At 53.3% G+C, this 19,192-nt stretch overlaps 1 protein-coding gene across 1 annotated transcript; it reads right to left on the bottom strand.

Moving 5' to 3' along the window:
- Positions 1–471: 471 nt before the first annotated feature.
- BRME1 (break repair meiotic recombinase recruitment factor 1) lies at positions 472–19,064 on the bottom strand. The gene is made up of 9 exons (XM_036848386.1): positions 19,030–19,064; positions 18,132–18,183; positions 14,494–14,671; positions 11,409–11,490; positions 11,060–11,164; positions 7,300–8,586; positions 3,535–3,623; positions 1,395–1,487; positions 472–985 (listed from the first exon to the last, which is right to left on the bottom strand). The coding sequence occupies exons 2-9, from the start codon at positions 18,160–18,162 to the stop codon at positions 832–834; spliced, it is 2,019 nt and encodes a 672-aa protein (XP_036704281.1). The 5' UTR covers positions 18,163–18,183; positions 19,030–19,064; the 3' UTR covers positions 472–831.
- Between the last annotated feature and the right edge of the window lie 128 nt (positions 19,065–19,192).

Consider the following 19,192-nt stretch of genomic DNA (forward strand, 5'->3'; position numbering starts at 1 on the left):
GCGAAGCCATCTCAGCACTGAATACAGACTCGCAAACTCCAGTTGGACAATCAGTCAAGATACTGTGTGTGCTTGAATTCGTGCACACAGCCACCTGCTCCTGAGTCCGACACACTCAGTACTGCATGGGGGACCCCTGGATCCAACAGTAGCCGAACTTGTCTTCCCAGGGAAGATGAAAAGTAGAAGTCAAAAGAGAAAGAGATGGTTAGGGAGGTTTGTGGGCAAGACATCAAGGAACTGAAAATGCCTCAAACCCCAAACAACAGGTCACGAGGTCTGAGGTCTGGCTAGGGAATCATTTATTAATGGGCTTCCCAAAAGAAATAAAATGGAAATCCGGAGAAAAACAAGGGTACAACCAACAAAGCGAGCCCTTTTCTCCTCCAAGAAAGAAACAAATTCTGAACCTTCCATAACCTCGGCTAAGGAGCTGAAATTTGCAAATCCAGATAAACATCTGGGCGGCTCTGCCCCCCCCCCCAGCTTCCTGGGGCCCCAGCGCGCCTCTCTGCCTCCAGCTTCCAGGCCTCTGCCACAGGGAGGAGCAGGTCCCCTCCCCCAGGCGACTCCCAAGGGAGGCTGCTGAGGACGGCAGGGCCTTTTGTGTTTCCCATGGGAAGGTGACTTCCAGGTCAGCTGAGGGGAGGTTTCTGGGGCCCACCAGGACTTGCTGGAGCATCTCGGATGGTAACAAAATAACAGGGGGCACACAGGGGCCAGCAGGCTTTCCGGAGTCTGCTGAGGGATTGTTTCCAGCTGTTTGGCAGGAACATCAGGCACTTCTGGGGGCCGGCGAGCCTGTACGAGCACACACACACACACACACACCTACGAGTCCCTCCAGGACCGCTCCCCTCGAGGGAGATTCCCAGCCCCCTTTGGTGTGTAGGGTGCAGGGGCCTTCCCTGCCGGCTTTGCTTTCTGGTAGTAGTTGAGGCGCTTGAAGGCCTCCAGGTCCCGGTGGGCGCTCATGATCAGCCGGCTGTGGGGGAAAGGGTCTGAGCTGTGCTCCCCTCGCGGCAGAGTGGGACCATGCCTCACACTCGGGCACACACCAGCCTGCGCACACAGGCTCACACACTCGTGTACTCACAGGTCACACACACAGGCATGCACACGTGCATAATCAGAATCAGCCTGCTGCAGGGCAGGTTGTGGCCCTTCTAGCCCCTCTTCAGAACCTAACAACTCTGCGAAGGACGGGTTATGACACAACCGGCTGGGGCCCAGGAACGGTGGAGCTTCCCAGAGGCCCCTCGCTGGGGATCCCGGGCCCACCCTGACACCCCAGGATCGCTGCTGTACTGGGCCCTCCACCATCCTCCCGCGGCCCCATCCCCTCCACCCATCCTGGGGACTTGTGGATCCGTGGATCCGAGCCCAGCCCTTACTTCAGGTTGGAGAGCTCGATGACGAGGCCTCGCACGGTGTCTGTTGCATCCTCCATCCTGGCGGCTTCGCAGGTCTTGATCCCCATTCGGGTCCTGGCGGGAAGGGAGGGAGGGCAAGAGGCCTGACCTCACTGGACAGCTCCACCAGACTCTGCCCTGGGGGGCTTTGCTGGGCCTCGAGCTGTCTTCTCCAGAGATGAACGCCTTTGACAGTCATGAGGCCACCCTGGGCACAGCCCTGATGGCCGACCCAGCCGGCTCTACTGCTGAAATCGCACCCAGAATCCAGCCACTTCCCCCACCGCCGTGGCCCTTGTCCGACAGCTGCCACAGCCTCCCCAACCCCCAGCTCCTGCCCCTACAGCCTGTCCCCCCTGTGGCCTGGGGGGCAGGGGAGGGTGTGGCAATGGAAAGCCCGCCTAAAGTCCCTCCCCAAAGCCCTGCACCATCTGCGCACCTCCAGACCCCAGCCCCTCCCTCCTGTCTCACCTCCCCCCTGCTCCAGCCACACTGAATTCCTGGCCATTCCCTGAGCATTTCTTAGGGCTCTGGAATGTTCTTTCCTAAATGTCTCCTCCTTGGGGTGGAGAAGGTGGGAGGAGGGAGCCCTCTCCATCACCACAGGTTAAAATTTTAACCCCTGCCCTGCTGTCTTTTTCTCCCCAACACTCTGCCATCTGACCACCTAATTTGTCTGTCTCTCGCTCACCCCTGCTCCCACCCCCACTATGTAGAAGCTTCATGTTTTGTCGCACGCAGCCTCCCAGTGCCCAGAGCAGTTCCTGGAAGAGCCGGCACTGGCGGGCGTCAGTGTCTATGGAAGGGGTGGACGTGCCTCTGCACCACCGTATCTAACGGGTGCAGCCTGTGGCGGGCAGAGGGTTGCCCAGCTTGGCAGCATCTCCTGGGTTGTCACTGCGGGAACTCTGGTCCTGCTCCACCTGCCTCGGTCACCCTGAGACGACTGGCCAGTCCGGGCCTCAGTCTCTTGCCTTTTCTCCCTCAGCCATGGGCCACAGAACCAGACCCTGGGACCCACCTGGGGGCTTCCAGCCATCCATGGAGGCCGCCGGAGATTCACCCAGGAATCTCCCTCCTCTTTGCCCAAACAATAGTGGGGCCACTTTGACTAAACTGCCTCTGGTCCCTGTGCAGGGCGTGCGCGTGTGCGTGGAGGGGGGCGCAGGGGGTGGGGCAACAAGTGGTACAACAGGTACTATTTACAGATGTGTGTAAGGGCAGAAGGTGGGAGCACGGCGTCCCTCTCCCCTGAGGGGGAGGAGAAAGAGGAAAGAGACAAACTCCCTAACCCTCCTCCACACTTGCCAGACAGAAACAGAAGCTTGGCCATAAATAATCGATAAGCCGCCACTCTGCAGAGAGGCCAGTTCAGGTTCAAGGTAACGGGAGAGGACTGTCGCTCAATGCTAGCCACCAGCAAGGCTGGGAGACAGCAAAGGTGATGGGCTGTGAGAGGCTCTGGGGCTGGGGGAGAGGACCCCCCCCCAACACACACTCACACTCACACACACACACACACACACACACTCCATAGGCTGGAGGAAGAGCACACCTGGTGCCTGCAGGAGGGAAAGAAGGTGAGCTGCCTTGGGGAATAAAATCAAGCAGGAAATAAGATGGGACAGATGGGAGACTCTGGAGGGCCCGAGGGTGCCAGAGAGGGGATGGCCCCTGTGAGCCAATGGTTCTTAGCCCTGTCTGGGTCCACTGCCCCTCCATGGAGATTCAGGGAAAGCTCTGGACCTTCTCTCCGGAAAAACGCACAATGTGCATTAAAACAACCACAGAGCTGGGGGCATCATCCCAGGGGTCCTTGGGAGAGATGCTGGCTTGGGTGCAGATTGCTGACGAGTTCTCCACTCGCGGGTAGCAGGGGACATGGGTGGTTTGAAAGTCAGGGCTTAGCAACCTTACTGGACCAAGGAAAGTGAGGCCCCTCGAGGCAGAGCCAGGGCGACCTCCGACACCCTCATCCACAAAATGGGAGCTCACAGGGCTGGGGGGAGGCAGAGCATGGGGGCTCTAGTGCCAGGAAAGCAGCCACTCTCTCCCCTCCCAGGGACCAAAGGAGGACTCCTGTCAAGGAAAGGGTTCTGGCGCGGCCTCCTACCCTGCCTACCTTGGCTGGGCCTCAGCAAGGGAGCCTCCGTCGGCACGTGGGCTGGTGCCAGGCCAGCAGGAGTCCAGCCCGCTCCCTGCAGGAGACAACTGGAAAGAGAGAGCACGCACACACGTGAACGGCCCAGCTGGGTGAGCCCTGCACAGGGAAGGAAAGGTCAGGCAGGGGAGGTCTGGCTTCTCCTCTGCCACGCCAGGAACACCGAGGCTGGACTCCTGCAGAGGAAAAGTGGTGCGGGGGACAGATGCCACGATGGCCAGACCTACGGCCACCAGCCCGGGCTGCTCTCACCCTCCCTCTTTAGAAAGAGAGCAGAAGGGCAATACTGGGCCTGACCCTGGGGTCCTGTCCTGGGCCTGCGCCTTTCGACAGGCTGATTTGTACGGGTGGGCGGCTCCATCCACACGTTCTCTGTCCCTGACAACTGAGGAGTGGTGCTGTCTCCAGCTTGTCCTGCAGTATCTAGAAGGGTACACAGAAGACCCCGAGTGGTGGCGACTGCGGCGAGGTGGGCATCTGGCGTGGAGGGAAAGAGGTCGGCCAGATAGGCCACGAGTTTCATGTCAGGAAGAGATTTTGCAAATGTATTTTGAAGGGAAAATTCATAATTAATAGGGGAGAGAGCCAGATAACCCTGAGAAGCTTAAATTTCTAAATGTCAACGGTGGTTTAATTTTCATGGAAAATGTCAGGCTCAGTCGTGGAGGTGACGTACGTCCTTCTGAAAAGAGGCAAAGAGGCTGAAGTGGAGCGGCCGGCCCAGGGCTGTTGGGCCTTTTCTGAGGAGACTAAAGTCCTGGGGTGGCGGATGGGGTGAAGGGCTTGAGCTCGACCTGCAAAGGGTCCCCGAATCCAAAGGAACAGACGTGAGGAACTGGCTGCAGCCCGGCGGCTCTCACGTGGGGATGGCTCCGCCTCCAAGACACTTAAGTGTCGGAAACCACTTTTGGTTGTCGTGCCTGGGGGAGAGGGCGCGCCTGGCACCTGGGGGTGGAGGCGAGGGACACTGCTCAAGCCCCTGCTGTGCACAGAATGGCGATCCAGCCCCCAACGCCAGTAGTGCTGAGGTTGGGAAGCATACTCTAGACGATACAGTTTCTCCCGTGCTCCTGGCCGACTTTCACGGAGGCAACTCTGTGACTTAAAATACAACCTGAGGGCTTCCCTGGTGGCGCAGTGGTTAAGAATCCACCTGCCAATGCAGGGGACACGAGTTCGAGCCCTGGTCTGGGAAGATCCCACATGCCGCGGAGCAACTAAGCCCGTGCGCCACAACTACTGAGCCTGTGCTCTAGAGCAAGCGTGCCACAACTACTGAGCCCACGTGCCACAACTACTGAAGCCTGCGTGCCTAGAGCCCGTGCTCCGCAACAAGAGAAGCCACTGCAGTGAGAAGCCTGTGCACTGCAACGAAGAGTAGCCCACCCTCGCCGCAACTAGAGAAAGCCCGCGCACCGCAACGAAGACCCAAAGCAGCCAAAAATAAATAAAAAAACAAAACAAAACAATTTGATGCCACAGATTCACCCAACTCACGGCACCATTCTTAGTCATGAGGAATAGTCTCTTTCCCGACAGGTACCACGGCTCCCACCAGGGTTGTGTAAATGTCATGACAAAGGCGGTGCTGGTATTGAACGTGTGGGGGCCACCCCTGTGGGCTGTGAGAGAGGCCTGGGAGTCAGTGTTTTACATGACACTGCTTGCGGGCAGAGGAGGGCTCCACCGGCCCTGGGGTGAGCACCACGTCCCCAGGGAGCCAGCCGCCAGGAGAAGAAAACACCAAGTGTTCCTGTGCGGGCAGCTGGGTTTGAAGCCTGTCTGTCACTGCTGCGAGACCCCAGGGCCCCTCCTCTGAAGCGGTGCTCACAGCTGTGCCACGGTGAGGTCGAGGGCTGCTCGCTCGGTCCACCTGCGCTCTGTTCCCATGGGTCCCTGCCCACAGGGCCTTCCCGCACCTTCCCACGGGAACCTGTGCCTGGGTTGCCCCGACTTGTTCAGGAACGCCCAGTGTCAAAACAAAACGTGCCTGGGTGTCCACAGCCTTGTCAGGGCAGCGCCTCCTCTCCCAGCAGGGCTGTCCACCCCAGCTGCTGCTGGGTCCCCCGCACTGCTGCTGCCAGCTCCTTGGTGACTTCAGAGTGCACTCACTGGTGGCAGGTCCGGGAGGGCTTGCTCCTTTGCCCTCTGGACGCCACCCAAGGTCCCAACTGCTTTCCCAGCCTTATCCCTCAGCCACAGCCCAAGAAGCCAGAGACTGGGGATGACTTAGCTCTTCTTTCCAAGAGAGGGGTTTGCATTTTTCCAGGGATGCAGCTTTAGTTATAAAGTTTCAGCTCTGCCCAGCACCTGAGCACCTACCTCTCCAGGGCAATCGTGTTTAAACACTGTGACCAAACCGCAGTGTGACTCGATTTCTGTGATCCTGCTCATCTGGTGATCACAGCAATGCGCAATGGGTGGTACAAGGAATGGGGGCCGGGGCAGGGAGGGCCGGGTCCGAAAAGTCACTCGGTAAGCCTGTGTCACAAATGACCCCTGGCCATCCCTTGGGAAGGCAGCGCCTGAGACCCACGTTAGCTCAAGCCAGTCACATCCCCCTCTGCAGTGGGAACAGCTAGCTTTCTTCAGCTGGGCACCAGATGACGTCCTTTGCTTGTTTGGGGGCTGTGTCATATAAGACTCTTTAAGTGCCGAAATGACAGGGAACAAAATGCTCACTCCGGGAGAGGCAGGTGGGAACGGTGCTACTGAAAACCTCATGGGGGCAGGGACCATGCCTGATCTGTTCACTCCTGGCATAGAGCGGACTCTCACATCTTAAAAACATTTTCAAACAACCAAAAAAATGAAGTTTTAAAACAGGGACAGCCAAAGAAACGGAGGCCATGTTTGTGAAGCGACATGGGCTCTGTGTTTGTTCCAGGACAGAACAGTTGAGGCACAGCTGCAGAATCAGGCCAACCTGGGCACAGACCCAGGCTCCTCCCCTGCTGGCTGCCTCACCTGGGGCAGGTGCCCAACCTGTCTTCGGCCTCTCAGCCACACCCAGTGTGTGGAAAGAGAACCACCTACCTATCAGGGCGAGGCTGCAAAGCACTTAGGCTCAAGTGCGCCAGCAGCCAGAGATGTGGCGCTTCCTGGGGGGGCAGGGCCAAAGCAGGGACTGCCACCTGCCCTGACAGGTGACCGCCAACGGCCAGCACAGGCTCAGCAGGCAGATCCCTGAAGGAAGCAAAGCCCCTAAAATTCCAGCAAATGAAATTCCATGTATATGTCTGAAAAAGAATTGTATCTGGGCCCCCAAATGACCCTAAAGATGGGCAAAGGTTCTTTCCAGTGGGGGAACGAAGTCCCCGCCCGCAGGCCCAGCTTTGAGGTCATTGGCTTCTTTAGGTCACCCCGTTTGGTCTTTCACCCTCCATACATCCCTCGGGAACCTCCGGCCAGAGCAGGGCACTGAAGGGTGGAGGGGGCAAGTGCACCAGGGGTTCTCCCTGGGCTGACAAAATACATGTGTGTCACATCCCGGGGCTCTTCAGCTCCCACACAGATGGGCCCCTCACAGAAAGGCAGATGTATCCTTTCCAGAAAATCACAGACTCCACAGCCGCTGAAGCTGTGACTCAGACCCCCGGACTCATCTGCCGTACAAACAGATGGCCACGTGCCCACCTTTCCCCCACTACCGGGTGGTTTGGGAGGGTTTGTGGCCATTTGGCACCTGTACTAGGACATCTGGCTGTAACTCAAGGAAGCTCTTACCTGTTCAGGTGGGGCTTCAAAACCAGGGGCTTCCAGGGCATCCTGTGTCTGGCTGTCCGGCAGGAAGTAGAGTTCCATGGCTGGGGACCCCTCCCAGACAGCCTGCTCTGAAGAGTCAGCAGGGTGCTCAGGCTGGCCTGCCGGGCTTGTGCGGGCATCTGGGCTGCCCTGACGTGCCCCAGCGTCCTGGGGAGGGCCGTCCACTGCTTCTCTGTACACTGGTGGAGCACAGGCTCCAAGGGGCAAACTGAGCCCCTTGAGGTCTTGTTTGTGGCTATGGCTCCCTAACTCAGCTGCCTTTTCACCCACAGGTTGCGACAGCAAAGGCAGCAAGCACATACCTCCCAGCCCTTCTTGATCCGGGCCTGGTACCTGTGTCTGACCCACACCTGGACCCATTTCCAAGGCTAAAGGGCTGGAATCCCCAACACCTATTGCGGGCTCTTGGATCTCGTGAGCCAGAGCCAGGGAGGCTGCGAGGCCCCCCGGGACATCATCAGGGGGCTTGTCTTCCCGCCTTGCCTCCTCTCTGCCTCCTGCGGTCTCCCCAGTGAGAGGCATGCACCCGAGCAGGGCCCTGCTGTGGCCTCCATCAGAAGCCTTCCCGCTGGGAGAGGCAGTCACCCTGGCGTTGACCGTCCCGTCCGGCCCAGCCACCCCCAGAGCCCTCTGTTCTGGCTCCGTGGGGTCTGTGCTCACACCTGCGATGACAACAGCCCCAAGGCGGGAGCATCTTGGGCTGCTATAGCTCCACTCTGCTCCCCCGCCAGTCCAGCTGGGTGTCTGCAGAGCGTCAGGAGGGCCCTGGGCTGCAGATCTGGGCTCTGGGCCCAGGATGCCATCTTCTTCCTCCTGGCGCTCCTCAGGCAGCTCAGCTCCTGCTTCCCCTCGGGCACCTCCCTCCTGAGGGGCTCCTTGGTCTGGCTCCTCTTCAGGATCACTGCCTGGCAGGTGCCCTTTCTGGCCATGATCACCTGGAACCCAACCCTCCTCCGTGCTTCCACCATCTGGCACGTTGGTCCCATGCTTTGACAGGTGGTCCTGGCTGGCCCTCTCTGAGGCCGAGGGCACTGTCCCCCACTCCAGAGAGGCAATGCTGGAGGCCAAGGGCTGAGGATCCCCATCGCCAGGCACAGGCGTCACAGGGTTTTGGCCGCTGGGCTCGGGGCAGGCGCTGTCTGCCTGGGTCTGGTCTCCTGGGTCCCTGGTCTCCTGGAGGGCAAGCCCTGGGGACTCCTCTTGAGGCTGGCTTCTGGCCTGCTGGGCACTAGGTTCTGGCAGTGTTTCCTGTGGAGAGAAAAAGACTCAGCCTTGGGCCTTCAATAATCAACCGCTCCTAGGATTTTTCTAGTCATTACTGCCCCTGTTCAACGTCTCAGATGCTGCAGGGATGACGGTGCACCCAAATAGGGATCAGTCCCAATGCTGGGCAGAGCTTTGTGCCAGGGGCTAGAGGGGGAACCGGAAGCACAGGCACCCCTCTCTTTTTTTTTGGCCACACCTCACATCATGTGGATCTTCCCCAACCAGGGACTGAACCCCCACCCCCTGCAGTGGAAGTGCGAAGTCTTAACCACTGGACCACCAGGGAAGCCCCAGGAACCCCCCTTTCTACCAGCTCCTTCTCCCCACCAGCACCAGGCACGTGGAGGCTCTCGGGAAGATCAAGGATATAAAAATCAAGGAGGTCCTGTGGATCGCACCAGTGTCAATGTCAGTTGCCTGGTGTTGCCAATGGACTACAGTTACGTAACATGCTACCACCGGGGGATGCTCGGGGAGGGCACACGGGGGCCTCCCTGTGCTGTTTTGTTTTTAATTTTGGTAAAATACACATAACCTAAAATTCACCATTTTAATCATTTTATTTATCTTTTTGGAAGGAAATGATCTTTTTTTAAAAAATATTTAATTTATTTGACTGCATTGGGTCTTAGTTGCGGCACGCGGGATCTTTCAGTGTGGCGTATGGCTCTGTAGTTGCGGCGTGCGGGCTCAGTTGCCCCACGGCATGTGGGATCTTAGTTCCCTGACCAGGGATTGAACCCCCGTCCCCTGCATTGGAAGGAGGATTCTTAACCACTGGACCACCAGGGAAGTTCCCACCATTTTAATCATTTTAAAGTGTGCAGAGTTCAGTGGCATTAAGTACATTCACAAGGTCGGGCAACCATCACCACCATCCATCTCCAGAACTCTTTCATCTTCCCAAACTGAAACTCTGTCCCCATGAAACACTAACTCCCCACTCCCCCAGCTCCTGGCAACTCCCATTCTATCTCCTGTGGAATCGGTAGAATTTGCCTACTCTAGGGACCTTGTATAAGTGGGACCATACAGTATTTGTTGCTTTGTGTCTGGCTTACTACACTTAGCGTAATGTCCTTCAGGTTCATCCATGTCGTAGCACGTGTCAGAATCCCTTCCTTGGGACTTCCCTGGTGGTCCAGTTATTAAGACTCCATGCTCCCAACGCAGGGGGCACGGGTTTGATCCCTGGTTGGGGAACTAAGATCCCACATGCTGCATGGTGCAGCCAAAAAAAAAAAGAGAATCTCTTTTTAAAGCTGAATAACATTCCGTTGTGTGAATATACAATATTTTATTTGTTCATTCATCTGCTGATGGATACTTTGGGTGCTCCCACGTTTTGGCTACTGTGAATAATGCTGCAGTGAACATGGATGCACAAATATCCGTTCCGTCATATGGATATACCACATTTTGTTTATCTATTCATCCATCGATGATGGACACTTGTAGCCATACTGTTTCTTTTTTTTTTTTTTCTGTATTTTTGAGTTTTATTTATTTTTTTATACAGCAGGTTCTTATTAGTTATCCATTTTATACATATTAGTGTATACATGTCAATCCCAATCTCCCAATTCATCACACCCCCCCCCCCCACCGCTTTCCCCCCTTGGTGTCCATACAAACGTCTCTACGTGTGTGTCTCAGTTTCTGCCCTGCAAACCTGTTCATCTGTACCATTTTTCTACGTTCCACATATATGCGTTAATATACGGTATTTGTTTTTCTCTTTCTGACTTACTTCACTCTGTATGATGGTCTCTAGATTCATCCACATCTCTACAAATGATCCAGTTTCGTTCCTTTTTATGGCTGAGCATACTGTTTCTGCAACCTCCTCTGAGTCCACATAATGCCCTGGAGATCCATCTAGGTGGTTCTGTGTATCACACCTGTTTGTTCCTTCTTTATTGCTGGGTTGTGTTCCATGGTGTGGATGGACCATGATTTGTTCAACCATTCACCAGCTGAAGGACATCTGGGGTGTTCCCGGTTGGGGGCGATTACAAACAAAGCTGCTGGGAATGCCCACCACTCACTTTTTTAGGGGTGTGTGTTCCAGAGACATCGTGACCCCTGGAGCTCGTGGTGGCAAGGACAAGAGAGCATGCTGTAAGACCCACCCACCCCGACTCACAGCAAAGCTTCTGAGAAGCACAGGGGTTCAGGGATAGAATGTGGGCTGCCTTTCTGAGTTTCACCACTTTCATGCAACTTGGGGAAGAGAGCTCTGGCCTCGACAGCTTCAGTGCAGGCACGGCTGTCCTGAGTGCCTCTCACAGGCCTGCGAGTTGCTGGCATGGCACCTGCCGTCCACAGACATCTGTAGCGCTAAAAATGGGGTGTGCGTGTGGAGAGGTGCAGGGCTAGCCATTGCCAAAGGAAATCAAGGCTGAACTTGGCTGCCAAGGTTGGGCCAAGAGGAAGGTCGATGGTAGGACCTTACCAAGCTGAAGGCCCCACTCCTGGGGTCCTCTTCCCTCCTCTCTGCTCGTCCTGTCACTGTCTTCCTGGGTTTCGCAAACTGGGGGACAAACCTCCCGACTGAGTTCTGTGAACCAGATACAACAAGAAAAAAACAGCAGTAAAGATGAGGGCGGAATGAGGTCTCGGAAATCAAGCAAGCAGACACCAGAACAAGTTTCTCTCTTGCAATCTCAAACTCTCAAGGCCCTTGCCTTCCATCCCCAGCACACCCTCCCACCAGCAGTTATAGACGAGGAACAGAGACAAGATCTCCAGCTGAAGGGAGGCAGCATCTTTTGTACATACGTCAGGCTGCAAGACAGGCTCACCTGGGAAGGAGGAAGGCGAACTGGCTCTTTTTTTGGCTCCCCGAGGAGACTGGAGGGAGCTCCTGCTTCCTCATAAGGAGAGCTGGGAAGAGAAAGACAAAACAGAGGAGGTTCTCAAGTCCTCCTACGCTGTTAACTTGCATAGCAAGACAAACGGAGGCAGCAGCGGCAGCGGGGAATGAAATCCAAATGCAAAGTAGCGCCCAGGGTCTCCTAAGAGGGAGGCCCTGGAGCACCTGCTGAGAGAGGGTGGGATGGAGAAGGGGACATGTGACTGCCAAGAAAGGTGTGGAGTCCCACATCTAGAATCCAAGCTGCCTGCTCTGGCAGCACTTAAACTCTTATAATCCCAGGAACTGGCTCCTGAAGTAAGAACAGGAATTCTCATTTGGACTGACTGACACTCCAGCCCCCAACTCTGCAAACTGTAAAGAAGTTGTAGATACAAAAAACAGTGTCTAAAAAAACGGGTGTATTCGTATCTGCCAAAACACGGATGCAACCGAGATGGCCTTCAGTGGGTGAGTGGATAAATAAACTGTGGTAATCCAGACAATGGGATGGTATTCAGCGCTAAAAAGAAATGAGCTCTCCTCTAATCAATACTCTGTAATGGCCTATGTGAGAAAAGAATCTAAAAAAGAGTGGATATATGTATATTTATAACTGATTCACTTTGCTGTACACCTGAAACTAACACAACATCGTAAATCAACTATACTCCAATAAAAATTAAAAAAAATAAAATCATGCCATCTGCTTTATAAAAAAAAAAAAGATCGCGCTCTCAAGCCATGAAGACACGTGGAGATACCTTAGATGCACATTACCAAGTGAAAGAAGCCAATCTGAAAAGGCTATGTACTGTATGACTCCAACTATATGATATTCTGGAAAGAGCAAACTATGGAGACAGTGAAAAGATCAGTGGTTACCTGGGGTTGTGGGGAGAGATGAATAGGCTAGGATTTTTACGGCCATAAGAAGACTCTGTATGATATTGTAATGATGGATATATGTTATTATACTGCTGTGCAAACCCACAGAATGTACAACACACAGAGTGAACTCTAAAGTAAACCGTGGACTGTGTCAATGTAGGTTCATCCTTGGTTAAAAAATGTACCGTTCTGGTGAGTCATGGTGATAACGGGGGAGGCTGTGCATGTGTGGGGACAGGAGGTGTATCGGAAACCACTGTACCTTCCTCTCAACTTTACTGTAAACCTAAAACTGCTCTGAAGAAATAAAGTCTTTTTAAAAAAACTGGTGAGACATACGGTTATGTCTAAATAAACGTGGATATGTATGTTTTGAAAAAAGATCAAAATCTGGAACTGAAACTTCATGGTTTCAACTTTGGAAGTGGAGCAGGAAAACGCATGAAGCTACACTAATGGGCTTGAATCGTGCCAAGGGAGGTTATGGAGACAGAGGAACTCTAGATACTGACAGCAACCGCCTGTTTCAAAATTTTTCATTGGGATGGGTTGCTTGGGTGGCTTCTGGGGTACTGGCAAGGTTTCATTTCTCAACATAAATGTGTTAAACTGACTGCTTTATGTTGCTTTCGTCTGTTATATTTCTGCACGTGTGGTATTTCTTAATAAAACATTTAAAAAACAGAAACAAAAGAGTGGGAACCCACTTCCGTGGGTTCTGATTATTCTTACGGTCTCACACAGCAGGGTGGGCAGCAGCCGTGACCCCATCAGCCCTGATACGGCCTCTCGAGGGGTGAGGGGCACAGTGTGACATCACTGTGTCTGTCTGGGGGAACAGCTTAGGTGTGACACGTGGCCCCTCTCTTCCTGTCACACACACAGCCTTTAGCCCTAAGATTGCAAAGACCTGAGATCAGACAGACACACACCCCAGAAAATGGTTCTGTCAGCCAGACTGCATGCCTCAATTTTTCACTCAGAAAACGTGCTAGTCCAATTCATGATGCTTTCTCTGAAGACTTCAGGTAGCAGGAACCTTCTTTCTCCTAACTCCTGCTAACCCTTTCTTTTTTTTTTTTTTATAAATTTATTTATTTATATTTATTTTTGGCTGCATTGGCTCTTTGTTGCTGCGTGCAGGCTTTCTCTAGCTGCAGTGAGCAGGGGCTACTCTTCTTTGAGGTGCGCGGGCTTCTCACTGTGGTGGCTTCTCTCGTTGTGGAGTATGGGCTCTATAGGCGCACGGGCTTCAGTAGTTGTGGCTCGTGGGCTCTAGAGCCTGCGCAGATTCAGTAGTTGTGGCGCATGGGCTTAGTTGCTCCACAACATGTGGGATCTTCCCGGACCAGGGATCGAATCCGTGTCCCCTGCACTGGCAGGCGGATTCTTAACCACTGTGCCACCAGGGAAGTCCCTGCTAACCCTTTCTACTCTGCTATAGTTACATGTGGTTTAACCCTGTGGAGACTGAATGGTTCTCCAGGTCTTTCTTCCTTTCCCCCACCGTGCTTAATTACGTATTTCCTGAAAAAATAAGGGAACTGGGAAACCACTGTGGTAAAGAGCACAGGAACCAGACGCAGCCAGAACCCCAGGCTGCCTTGTACCAGCTCAGTGGCCTTGGGAAAGTCATTTGATCTCTCGAAGCCTCAGAGTCCTCATATGCCAAATGGGGATATAAACCCATGTCACAGTGCCGTGAGGATGACACGAGCTGATGCGTGTAAAGTATTTATTATTAGAATGCTGCCTGGAACATAACGATCGTTATTCTCTCTTATGGGTTATTATTTCACAGACCCACAACTCCTTCAGTCCCCTCTTGATTAAGAAGGAATGTGGGATAAATATGGATTTGACCAGCAGGCAGGACAAGTTGCATTCTGTAACTAAGTGACCTTGAAAAATTCAAGGTCTTCCTTGCCCGTGGTTAAAATATCGACCTTTCTCGCTGAGGAGGAGAGTCCCCAGAGCAAAACTTCGAGAAGCTCGATCCAAGGGCCCCGAGCCCCTGTGGGGGATGCATGGCACTGGATGGGTCGTGTTGACAGGCCCCCTCCCCTTTGCATCCTGTCCACTAGGCCACTGTGCTGTGCCCACTGTCAGCGGAGAGGCTTGCTGGAATGTTCTGAGCCACCTACCTGGAAGCTGCCTGCCCTGGTTCCTCCCTGCTCTGCTCTGCAGAGGGAGCGGGTCCTGATCTGCTTTCTGTCTCTTCAGGGTGATGCCAATGGCCCAACTTGGAACTCTGGGGGTCCCCGTCAGAGTCTCCTAACCTTGGGTTCTTTGGAAGTTTTGGAGGACGGATTCCTTTCCCTCCTGGTTTAGAGACAAAAGAAGATGAAGGGGAGGGGGCTGGCGGGAGCATGCACTGCCATGGCCGACCACCAAACACATCTGGGCCACTGATGCAACGTGAGCAGGCTTGTGCAAAGGGCAGGAAATCCCTGCTCTGACACTTGCCTGGAGAGTGAGAGATGAGATGGAATTTCATCCAGGTGGGACCCAGGGGCTTACATGGCCGTGGGATCCAAAGGCTTTTAATCTATGGACTGGTCATGACTGACGTTCTATCCTGAGGTGACCGGGCCTGGCTCGGAACCACACGAGACAACCTGGCCCAGCCGACTGTCCCCCTGCGGAAGTGCTGAGAGGTGTGTGCTGGCTCCTTCGGGTCTCAGCTCAAATGTCCCTGCAGAGGCATCCTTACCTTCTCTATAGAGCAACTCCTCTCGGGCCCATGCTCTGTTCTACTCACTTCACATCTTTTCTGCAAGTATCCGGTGCACTGGGTCATTTTCTGTCTCCTCCACTACAACCTGTTCCATGCGAGGAGGGGCCTCATTTATCTCACTCTCTGCTGGGTCTCAAGTAGCTAGAAGAGCATCTAATAAACTGTTGGTGCTCAATAAATACTTGGTAGATGACTGAATAAATGCCCAAGAAAACCCAGATCACCTCCCAGGAAATGCAGACAACACTAAATTATGTACCACTCTGGTTTTCCATGATGCTTGCAGAATATCCATCCTGGGAAAACTGGGACCCAGAGTCATCGAGTGCTAAGGAGGTGACTTCTCTGCTGCCTCTTGGTCCCTGTTGTATCCCTACGATACCTTCCCCATCACTGAAAGCAATTTAGTGCCTAAAGGTGCTTATTAACATCTATTTGTTGAATGAAGGAAATTCCCTTATACAGAAACTGCCAATAGTGGCTGGCTTGTAAAACCTCTCCAAAGTCTGGTCCCAAATGAACCATTTATTCAATGAACAAATAATAAGGGTTGACTCTAGTGAGTTCCACGCCAGACACTGTCCTGAGAACTCAGGTGCGTTATGACAAAACTTCAGGCAGGGCCCTGATGTTAGGCCCATCTTATGGACGAGAAAGCTGAGGTACAGGGAGGCTGAGGAATCTGGAACAGAATCCAGGCAGTCCGGTTCCAGAGCCTCCACACCTAAGTATACCTGAGCACTTACTGAGCACCTACTATGTACTGCACCTCTGACTAGGCAGCGAGAACAAAAAGACAAACCAGACCCAGGTCTGATTTTCTTGGAGGTCAGTCACGTAGACCCTTTCCAAACTCAGCTCCTTACATACCTTGAAGTAAAACCATTGAACGAGCCCCCTCTCTCCAACACTGAATGCTAGGGTCCTCCTCAGCATTCATTCAGCTTTTGGGGCTTCACTAGACCACAGTGGCTTTCCTGTAATTTCTCCCAAGTCTGTCAGTTACGGTTCGTGTGTGCCCATTTAGAACTTCACCCCACTGTTATCTGATTAGCTCTCCTGCTGAGAAACATTTTTCTTTTTCCCCTGACTAGACCTTGAAGCTGTCAAGGGCAGGAACTGAGTCTCATCTTGATCTCATCTTCACCCTGCCTCCCACCCTCCACCTCAGGTGCCCACGCCAGCACTGCACCCAGAGCAAAGCTGCGATGAATGTTTCTTACACAAACACATTCCCACCTTGTGGTCTGCCATAAAATGTAAAAATATAGCAGCTTCATTTACTCAGTTTCTTAAGATGTCCAAACACTTGCTTGCTTTGCTCATCCAATGGACATTTATTTGTACCAAATAAAAAGCAAAAATATCAGCAGAAGTGAAGAGGCTCCCATTTCCTTCCTGTGATCTGTTCCCACAGGATTAATTTAAGAAAAACTAAGGCAGAACCTTGTGTTCAACACCAGAGGCCAAAGACATCAGAAGGGAAAGGGCTCCTTTCACCACCTGCCAGAATCTTCTTCCTTTCTCTCCACCCCATCCAGGACACACAGAAAGAGCTGTCCTGGGCCAGCCCAGGGTCCACTGAGCAGGGGAGTCCACTGCCAAGAGAGGCCCCATATGACCTGCTGTGGGTGGGCCTGGCTGGCCCCAGCTTCCTCCTCGAAGGTCAGAGAAATGCCTGTGCCTCCAAACAGCTTGTTACTCATCTCTGCACAAAACATCTTCAATCTGTTGATAGTATCTTTCCTGTCCCACATCTTGGGAAAAAATGAGTGCTACTCTCGAAGTTGATTAACCACTAAGTGATGGGGTCCTTTCTAAACTTTTTAAGAAATTTAAATTACCTTAGCCAATGACAGGGAAATGGAGCTATACTATGTAACACTGGGTGTTTTTCTTTTCAAATGAGGAAATTCTATACGTATATTGAGAAGTAAAGACAGTCTCGAAATACCATGAGGTTGAAAAAGAGAGGTTGCAGATCAGTATGTGTGATGATTCTATTTTCCAATAAAAACACTGTATTTATGTATAGAAAGAAAAAGTTTGGAAGAAGTAGTGTACTGAGGTTCATTTCCTGTTTTTTACGCTACACTGTACGGTTGATCATCATCCTATGGTTGAGGGGGATGTTAACATTAGGGGAAGCTGGGGGGAGGGTAGACAGAACTCTGAACTATTTTTACAACTTTTCTGTAAGCTTAAAATTGTTTCAGAATGAAAAATTTCTTCTTAATCGAAAGGGCAATGATAACAGCAGCATGTATTTGTGTCCTACCGTGGATCTATTCTCCGTGCTCTACAAACACTAATCCACATGTGAGCTCTAGGGCACAGTTCTCTACTTTGGCACTATTGACATTTGGGTACTATTGACATTTGGGGCCAGGTCATTCTGTGTTGCGGGGACTGTTCACCACATTCTATGATTTTGAGTAGCATCTCTGGCCTAATCCACTAAATGCCAGTACTAACCCCCCCCCACCCCCCGCCACCGCCCACACACCGGTTGTGAAAACTAAAAATGTGTCTAGACATTGGCAAATGTCCTCTGGAGGTCAAATTGCTCCCCACAACGGGTTGAGAATCATTGTTCGAAAGTAAAGCGTAGGTGCTCTTATCCCCTACAAATAGGAGGAAAGTGAGACACACAGTAAGTCACCTGCCATCACACAGTGAGATGAACCCAGGTTTTTGGCTCGAGAGTGAAGCAGTTCGCCACACACCAGCACATCAAGCTCTATTCATGGGTCATCTCTGAGAGTGGGCCTGCATAGAGGCTGTACCCCTGCCCTGAAGCCTGGGGGCCTCCCCTAGGCTGTGGGATCCCACTAGAGGCTGGGGGAGGCTCCACAAAGCTTTCACTTTTTACTGTAAGCACTTCTCCATGATTTACACTTGTATTAAGTCATTGCATGTATTAAGTCATTGTTGTTATTTTAAGGAGCTTGGTGTGGTCATGTTAGCACATTTCTGCAATAAGCCCACATTCCTCCTATAAGCAGAAGCAGCAATAAAGAGGTGTCAACTTTAATGTCCAAATACCTGAGGTCCGAAGCTTCTTCCTCTTACTCATTTTATCCCTCCCTAGAGAAATCTGAAAACAAGGAGCAAATCTCATCATTACAAGCAGTTCCTGTCTCTGGGTACAGACCCAGTGGCCTTGGCTGAGGACACCCCACCCCCACCTGGGCCCATCTGGCTGCCCCAGGGGTCACTTGGGCCCCAAGAGGACACAGGGTGGGAGTCATGGCTACCTTGGGCTATGGCCGAGTAAGAATTTAAACTCCTCCATACTGCAGAGAGCAGAGAGGGAACTGCCTATCTTCTGTCCAGGGTCTGAGAGCACCTGGGCCGCCCCCCTCTAGTCTCTAAGATGGGGAAGCCTGTGTGAAGCCCCCTCCCTCCAGGCTGGGCTACCTAGGACCCTTCTAGGGACAACGCAGGATTTTCGAGGTGATACCTGGGGCCCTTCAGGGTCATCGGAGGGCTTTAGAGGGGCCACCGGGGAACCCTTCAAGGGGTGGGGCGCCCTTCGGGGTATGCCTGGGGTCTTGGGGAGGCAGGAGTCGCCGCCACAGGTCAATTCCTTCCAGCCTAGGGGGCCAGACAGGCCAAAACCGACCTGGGCCAGAGAAGTTGTCGAGGTCCCTCTGCCCTTATCGGGAACTGGGAAGATCTACCTGGATCTGTTGGGGGATAATTCGGTTAAATTATCTGCGTAAGATTTTTCTGAGATAAGAAAAGGCAAAGTTGGCCCTCACGGAGGCCGGGCAGCTGGGGGTCCGAGGCCTGACCACTGTGGACCCGGCTTCTGGTGACCAGGCCCACCCTAACCCTACCCCGGTCACGGAAAAGTGAGGAGTGCCCAGACCAGGACCGCCAAGAGAGGCCGGAGCTCGCAAGTGTCCAACCCGGCGGCGACCACCACCACCCCTCACACCTGCAAGCGCTCCGCCTCTTTCCCGCACACTTCGAGGCCCCGTCGCGCGCACGCGCGATGCCAACACCGCCCCTCGCACTTGCGCACGCTCCGCCTCTTTCCCGCGCAGCCAGCGGCACCGCCCATCGCTCCGCAGCGCGACTGCACGCTCGCGCACTGCCTG

Source organism: Balaenoptera musculus, chromosome 3 (genome assembly GCF_009873245.2).
Source record: "Balaenoptera musculus isolate JJ_BM4_2016_0621 chromosome 3, mBalMus1.pri.v3, whole genome shotgun sequence".
Classification (NCBI taxonomy): domain Eukaryota; kingdom Metazoa; phylum Chordata; class Mammalia; order Artiodactyla; family Balaenopteridae; genus Balaenoptera; species Balaenoptera musculus.